Source organism: Panicum hallii, chromosome 9 (assembly GCF_002211085.1).
Source record: "Panicum hallii strain FIL2 chromosome 9, PHallii_v3.1, whole genome shotgun sequence".
Taxonomy (NCBI): domain Eukaryota; kingdom Viridiplantae; phylum Streptophyta; class Magnoliopsida; order Poales; family Poaceae; genus Panicum; species Panicum hallii.
Window position 1 is genome coordinate 63733224 of NC_038050.1, and position 8245 is coordinate 63741468.

An 8245-nucleotide genomic window follows, 5' to 3' on the forward strand; every position below is an offset into this window, starting at 1 on the left:
CCTCGTCGAGTGACTGCACGCGGGCCCCGGCGGGGTTTCAACCGGGCGTGCCCCGCTCAGATCGGCCACGTGCCATTTAATCCCCCTCACGTCGCAACATTTCACGTTCCCTGCTGGTACTACTGGCCAGTTCGAAATAAACAATCGCGTATCACCCTCCGCTCAGATCCTTTTTTTTTCTGCGGTCGCCAATCCTCTCGTCTCTCCATCTTTGCTTTGAGCACAGGTCTATCGTCTAGGGGAAATTTTGGCGTCGCGGTCTGTACAGCTTTGGCGAATTTTCTATCCATAATTTCTAGAGATCCATTTTCAATTCAAATGCTGATGAATGTGGCCGCAATTTTTGAAAATTGAGAGATCTTGGTCGTGCAAGCCTCTCTATGCTAGTCAAGTTTATTACCAGGGAGTAACTTGGGATCGGGGGCACGTCATGAAAGGCTCACCGTTCCCGACCGCCAACGCACAAACCGAGCATCATTTCAGGTTCCTCTCAAGTACAGATCGGTAATTATGACTATGAGATGATACAAACCCTGAAGAACTTTAGGATTATGCTACAGGGCGTTAAGCAAGAGGCACAATTCACCATACAAGAGGTGCGATCTGAATGAACAATTCAAGGTGCATTCATCGGAGAGCGACCGAGGCTGAAGAGACCAACAAACCAAGCTACGAAAGAATCCTGAGCTGGAAGAAGGGGGAGGAGAGGACACAACAAAACCACTGTGGTCTACGGCTTCTTCGTTCTACCACATTACAGCACGGGTTAATCCTGGAACGCCATCATCATCTTCTTCATCATCACACTAACCGCTCGCCCAAATGAGAGAAACAAGACGACAAAGAAAAACTAGTGGGGAGAGAGGGAGAAAGCTAGAGGTTAACTAATCCCGAGGAAAAATTCGTTGGGAGGAAAAAAGAGGGAAAATTTACAACGAATGCACGAATCTTGGAGCTCCGGTCACGCCGGCTAGGAGGAGGAAGAGCCGGCGCCGGAGGAGGAGGAGGAGGTGGCCGAGATGGCGGACAGCGCCTCGGCGAGCGCCGTCATGGCGCGGACCTGCATCTCGAGGGCCGCGATGTAGTCGGTGGTCTCCTCAAGGAGCGTCGGGAAGGGCAGCCTCCGGCCGCCGGGCACCAGCCGCCCCAGCACCCTCGCGCTCCTCACCAGGGGAGGCGTGCTGGCGCCCTCCCCAGTCGCCGAGGTGGAGGCGGAGGCGGAGGCGGAGGTGGCGGCGCCGTGGCGCGACGACGGGGATGCGGGGGCGCGGAGGCGCGCGCGGCGCACGGCCTGGATGCGGCGGCGGCTGGAGGCGAGGATGGCGCGGCTCCAGTGCGTGCGCCCGCGCGCCGCGACCGCGAGCGCGCGGTCGGCCGCCTCGCGCACGGCCCTGCCGCGCGGCGGGCCCGCCGCGCCGGCGGTGGACGGCCCCGCGCGCACGAGGCGGATCGCCTCGAGGAGCTTGGACGAGTAGATCTCGTGCTCGCGCCGCGTACGCCACTTGGACGGCGGCGCATCGGCCCCCGCTGCGGGCTCCGGCCCTTCCGCGCGCTTCCGCTTCCGGCCCCTCTCCTCCACCTCCGCCGCGGGCGCCGAGCTCGACGTGGACGCCATTGCCAGTGCGAGCGCCGACAATTCCTGGTCGCAAACGCACCCGATGGATCGAGGACGGCGCGAGGGCAGGAGGAGCTGTGTGCGGACTGCGATCCAAGGAGCTGGCTTTGCGGCCGGCTCCGGACAGGGGATGGGAGGGAGGGAAGAGGCGATGCGATGGGAGAATGGGGAGGAGAAAGAGGGTGGGAGGGCGGGGGGAATATAAAGGGGGGTGCGGCACTGGCAAATGGCGACGCCGATGGTGCTCCACTGCCCGTCTGCGCGGCTCCCTCCTGTGATCCGCTTGGATTTTCTGCCGCCTCTCTTTTGCGCTGAGGTGTTAACAATAAGTGCGTGTGCATATGTATTTTTTTAATAAAAAATCCACTTTGTTTTTTTCCTTTCCTTCTGGTCTAATCCATTTTGCATGTGTGTCACTGGGAGTGAGCCGCTAATTATGAGGTCCACTGGGCTTGGACTTTGTGGCCCGGCGTCCACCAATGTGGTCACGGAGGTGTAGGGATCGCGTGGACATGGTGGCCCTTTGCTGGAGAGCAAGTGCACGCAAGTGACCTCTTCTCCCCTCTCATCCTAGGTCCTAGCCGCCTAGGCTCCTAGTCGTAGCTAGTGTGAAACTCAGAACTGAACGGCAGTGGCAATACCGTGTACGTACGGTGGCTGCCGTATGGCGTGGTATTCCGACTGATTGGGCAGATCGATGGCTGTGCGTATACCGTATACGCTTGCTGTACAGTAGCACAGATTATCGTTGTTAACTTTGCAAGAGCCTCTGATTCTTTTCGCACATGGTGATTGCCGTGTATGCACTGTCAGGGTTCTCTTCTTTTTTAAAAAAAAGAAAAGAAAAGGCTCCGTTTCTTCTTCAGACCCGGCCTGTTCCGACTCTCTTGCTGCTGCGCCCGTCCGATCGATCAAACACCACCAAAAAGAGACCTCATGTTCATGCCATCCACCGAGGAGTTGCCCACGCTACTCAGGCCCGCGCGCTACGCAAGTGACAAGGTTTACCGCCGATGCGTCAGTTCCTGGGCTGTGTTCGCGAGCCTAGCTGCCACCACAAGCAGACGCGATGCCTGACAAAACCCGGCGGCGGCCGGTCCTGTGATCCGGAGATCGACCAGATCGAGCGGCGGTGGCCGGCCTCAACCTAGGCATCGCGTTCTCCGGGGGCCTGGGCCTGGGCGTAGGCGCGGTGTGGTTTTGCGCTCTACTACTAGTAGTTTAGGCGGAGCCGGGCGAGTGATCCGATGCTAGTGCTACGCTTTAGCCATGATTAGGGGAGGGGAGGGGAGGGGGCAGCACACGCCGGCGCTGCCTGCTGCCTTGCTGTGGACTAGCTAGGGGGGGTATGTAGCCGGCGCTAGCGTGTGTAGCATGTGGCGCCATGTTCCTCATGGGCGCGCCGGCCCGGGGCGCCGATGGGTGGATCACGCCGGTAACATGGAGCGCCCGGGCGGCGGGTCACATGCCAGAGCCCAGAGGAGGACGTCGCGCGGCGGAAGCAACCCCCCCGCGCGGCAACTGGGCTGAATCATTCGTGTCTTGTTCCCCAGATTCTTGTCGTAGTCCTCCCGTATTTTAATATTCCTCCCAAAACCCGTGCTTATCCTCGATAACCTGCTGGTTTTTTTGCAGCTGCAGGAGGTGAGGAGGAGGGGGTTTAACCTGCCGTTTTCAATTCTGCCGTTTAGCTGAAAAACCAGAGCTGGCCACATGCTTGTCGAGTGTCGAGTTTTACTGCGTGCCGAGTGCCGTTGGCAATCGCCAACCAGATCTTACTGCTACAAGTTTGTAATCTTTTTTCGTGTGAGCAAAAGTTGTACTCCATTTGACCCATGACGCTGAAAGAAAGAGGGGAGGAGTATCAGGCCATGTGCGTTCCATGTTGGGTGGTATCAGGATCAAACGTTGCTTGGCCGTGTAAAAGACGGGGGCGTGCCCCCGTTTTATGAGGCGGCTGCCGAGCCTTTTAATGGCCGCGCCAAGTCAAACGCCCCTGCCTCGGCAGGCGTAAACTAGGTGAAAGCAAGCCAGCCAGGCCGCAGCCGCTCGTACTCCCCCTGCGTAGCCCGTCGTGATCCGAGCGCCTCTTTTTAATAAGCGCGTCGATCTGCTGCAACCTCTGCTCGCGCGTGTTTTTAATCCCAAAGCCTAGGGCTAGGCTGCACGCATGCCTGCTCCCTCGCTTCCTAACAAGCTGCTAGTCTAGCTGTTTGCATCATCCCCCGCCGTACACATGCGTGCGTGGCTCTCGTGACGGCGATCCACGGCGGCTTGGGGAAGGGAACCCAAGCAAGTACTAGTACCATTGGATCAGCAGCTAAAAGCACTTGCACACTGACACCGAACTCAGGTTTTCACATATATCGTTGCACAAATCTAAGTTACTCTCTGCCGGAATTAAGTATCAGCTTAGGGTGCGTTTGGTTCCTGCTAAATCAGCTAAGATTAGACTTGCCATAAATATTTTGGCTGGTGTTTGGTTTCCAACTAAAGCTAGGTTCGCCACAAGCCCCAGCCCAACCTGCCAGTTTTTCCTAACAAAGTTGTACCGTCATTTTTCTGCGCCACACCGCGCCCGGCGCCCCCAACGGTAACAAAATGAATCCATTCCATACTGATTCATACTGAGATGGTTTTAACATCATATGGTTGGCAACCAAACAGATGTCGCAATTTTTTGCCAAACATTGATGGCAGACATCCAAATAGCAGCCACACTTTACTTTTTTTTAGGAAAGCAGCGGTTATACTTCAGTTTAGTTACCAACCAAACCGTTCATTTTACCACAGAATGTGGCTTGCCACAGGTGTGGCTGGTACTTAACTTTAGACGTGGCAAATTATGACCGTGAATCAAACATGCCCTTAATCTTAGCATGGGCTAAGCAGGAACTGATCAGGCATCACGTTGACGAGTTGCCTTCCGTGGCTCTGGACCAACTGGCTAATTGAATACCGTTTGCTTCTTAATGGGGAGCCACATGGGCGTCACTGCCGCGAGGTGCCAGTACGTCTTTCTACGTCACGCGCTGGAACGCGGAGATTCTGCCCGAATAGTCTCCTCCTCTTCTACTACTCCCAAACCGTCTGGGCCGTCTGATCACGCAATGAATAGTCCAGATCAAACCTCCGAAATGAATGGCCAGGAAGGAAATCCACGCCCCCTGCATGTGCCTGTATGTGATAGCTGCTGCTCGAGGCCTCCGATCGAACAATAGGCAGTTAAGCCCTTCTGCACTCGAGCAGACGGCATCTTGCGTCATAAGGCATGCACACACATGCACGGCTTCCGCATGTAAAAAAGAAAAAAGAAAGGAAAAACGGGCGAGAATACAAGCATACAGTAAATGTCAAGGCACTCGATTGGTTTGATCAGGTATGGGCGACGGGAGGCCGCCCTTGGGGAGCAAGGCCTCAACGTTGCCATGATAGCATGCGAGCCTGCCTAGCGCGCGCGCACACAGCAAACCCCAAGCGCGCCGCACATGGGCCATGGCGCGCGCGCACGGGCTCCACCGCGCACTGTGTTCGACCCAGCCCGAGATCAAGGGAGAGGGAGAGGCGAACAGGGCATCGTCCGATCGAGAGGCAAGCCCGATCCGCGCGCTTCTGTTTCAGATGCGCGCCATGCCATAGCCATGCCAGCAGCAGAAGCGTGGCAGCCTGGCGGGGGGCCAGCGCGGGGGCGACGCCTCCTGCCTGCCGGTGCAGCGGGGTATTTACGCGCGCGGGCGCGCCTCAGGGTGGTGGGGGTTGATTGGATCGGATTGGATGGGTCGGCTGCGGCGTAATGGGATCATGTGGCGCGCAGCGAGGCCGGCGGGCGTGCGTGCAGCCGGTGCCGGACGCCGCGCCAGAGAGCTGGGCGCCGGGGGCCGGCTGCTGGGTTGCTCCGGTGGCCGTATTCGAGCTGGGCACCAGGCGTCCCTGGTGCCGAGACAGGGCGGCGGCCGACGGCCGGCGGCTAGCCAGCTTGATCGGTGTAGTTGTGCTTGCCTGCGGGTATGGTGGCATCTACGAAGTCGCGCACTCGCTGGAGCGGCGGGTCGGTCGCGATGTGGTTGACAGGTTGAGCACAGCAGTGCGTACGTGGCGCCATGTAGAGGCCCAATCATTGAAAGGCGCGACTCAGCGTGGAGTGGAAGCGTGCGTGGAGGCCCTTGCTTAATGCTTACCGGGGGGACGCGTAGCGTAGTGGCCTTGTGGGCTGCACCGCGGAAGTACTACTGATAGTAGCAGTGCACCTTCACGTAGGCCGGCCGTGTGGGGGCAGCGCGATCAATCCGCGTGACCCCTGACGACAACCCGTGCAAGATCCGGCGCCATGATCGACCCCTCATCAGTCGGCTGGATCGGATCGGAGCACGAGCCCGAGCCGCGGTGGGTGAGCGGGCGAAACGCGCCGCTGCGTCCTCGCGTCGCGCGCGCCACTGTGCTTGCGCCTGCCGCGCCGTGCCGTGCTGCCGGTGTCGCGTCCGGGAGAAAGGCAGGTGTCTCCCCGGGAGGGGCAGGGCGAGGGCGAGGCGAGTCCCTGGGCCGCGCGCGCGCAGCCCGGCCGGCCGGCCGGCAAGATTGGCAGGCAGGCCTTCCTTTTTCGCGTGGAAGCAACTAAAAAGACGTGCCGGCTGGCGGCTGAGGAGGAGAAGCGCGCACGCGCCCCCGCCCCGGCGGGCGGACAGCCCATGTTTGCTGCAGATTCCGCTGCCCGATCCGGGGCTCGGTACAGGATGTCGTCCATCTCTGGCGCCGCTGCCGCTGCCTGCGACTTGTGGCGGTGGTGGGGTGGGGGTTGGCGGCAGCCGGCAGGGCACTCTCGCTCTCGTGTGGCAGTCAGTGCCGGCGCCTGTTCCGCGTGGGTTTGGGTGCCGCGCCTCCTGCTCCGGCACGTACGTGTCCTGTCCGCCGCTCGTTTGGGAAGGAACGGGAGGGAGCAGCGGGAATCTTTTTTGGCGCCGTGGAGTATATCCCAGAACCAACGCCCATTTCACGTCAGGAAAGAAACCGTGCTCGTTGTCTGGTCTCTGTTTTTTTTTCCTGAAAAGATTGGTCTAAAAAAAATGGCCGCGACCTCTTGGCTAGAGCAGATGATGGCGCCACGACGGATGACAGATGACGCCACCTGGTTTTCGTTTTCAAACTTCCTCACGTGCTTCAGCCTTGAGGCCAGGCCGCGTCGTCGCGCAGCCTCGACCGATCGCCCCCCTACCGGCGGCTACCGCTAGCAGCACCCGACGAACGGTGCTTGGATTTTTGCGGGGCAGGTGGTGCCGCTCGCGGAGACCGGTTCGCATCGCTACACGCGGCTCGGGCCGAAGGGGATATATGCAACTCGCCCAAGCGGGCCTGCGTTTTCGCATAATCTCTGAACTCTGGGTGGTGATTTCCAGCTATATTAATTAACCGTGCAACCAACGGAACATCTCCTGTTAATGTGCGTAACAGAGGCACAGAGCAGTGAACCGAACAGCTTTGCGCCACCGGCTGTCCCAACTAAAGACTCCGGGTAGCAGCATCCTCAGGGCTGTAGCAGCCTGCCTGCATGCCTGCCTGCTGCCTGCACACGAGATAAAGGTGAGCACAGGTCCAGCTCCAGCTGCTGCTGCAGCCTGCAGGGCACAACCGCGCAACGCTACCGGCTTTCAAGCTCTCTCGGCTCCGGAAGGGCCGCCGGCCAGATGCCATCGGGCCATGTGGATGAACAGACTTCACTGAACAGGGCTGTTCCTGACAAAATTTGGCAGCCTCAGCTCAACAGGCCCTGGTCACCAGCTAGCTAGCTACCCATGGCGCTTGGTGCATGAACGTAAGTGTCGAGCACGCTCCCTGATGAGTCGATGGGTATCAGATGGGAGCAGACGACGATCTTGTGCAGGCCGCACAAAAGCTCGTGCCAGCTGGTTATCAGGCTATGCTTAGAACAACAAGATCGGTAGGCGTACCCAACAACCAGCTAATGGTAGGCACGGTCCACCTACGCACAGACAACAGCAAAGCCGCAAGGCTCGGCGGTGTCCGGTGATTATACAGTCCCAATAGCGAAATCTCGCTCCAATTTTTTAATATATTTTTGAGACAGCAAAAATGCTGCTCATGCAGAAACATGATGATCTAAAACAGAATCTGCTTTGCAAATGGCAGAAGTGAGGCCCAGGACACTGCTGAGACACATGGCAGCTATGGTCTAAATCGTGGGTTCTGAGGGTGACAATGCAACGATGCATTAACAATCAGAAAATTGGTCTAGTCACGAGTCCCACTAAAATTGACAAAACTAAATCACCAGATTCCAATCCGGCATGAACCTGTTACCCTAATCATTTGGAAGATGATCGGAGGGTATGGGGGAAATAAAGGTGTCAATGGTAGAGTATGATATCAGAGGTCAACAAAACGTGGCAGCTGCCTTCTGAAACTCTTGAGTTGAGAATTGCAAAAGAACTGGGGATAGCTTTTCGCCAGCACAGCTGAAAAAAATTCATGGGATCCCATGCTTTCCAACTGCCCCACATGCGATGAGCGATGTTGTGGCCACGAACCACGACGAAACGGTAATGACACACGATCAATCACGAATCAGCAACAGAAACCATCCCAACTTCAGGGAGCTAGTACTCCAGGTGTTGGTTG

The 8245-nt window shown here is 57.9% G+C and overlaps 1 protein-coding gene across 1 annotated transcript; it reads right to left on the reverse strand.

Moving 5' to 3' along the window:
- Positions 1 to 522: 522 nt before the first annotated feature.
- On the reverse strand, positions 523 to 1770 carry LOC112876561 (transcription factor bHLH147). The gene has a single exon (XM_025940692.1). It carries the CDS (start codon positions 1613 to 1615, stop codon positions 971 to 973), a length of 645 nt encoding a protein of 214 aa, XP_025796477.1. The 5' UTR covers positions 1616 to 1770; the 3' UTR covers positions 523 to 970.
- Between the last annotated feature and the right edge of the window lie 6475 nt (positions 1771 to 8245).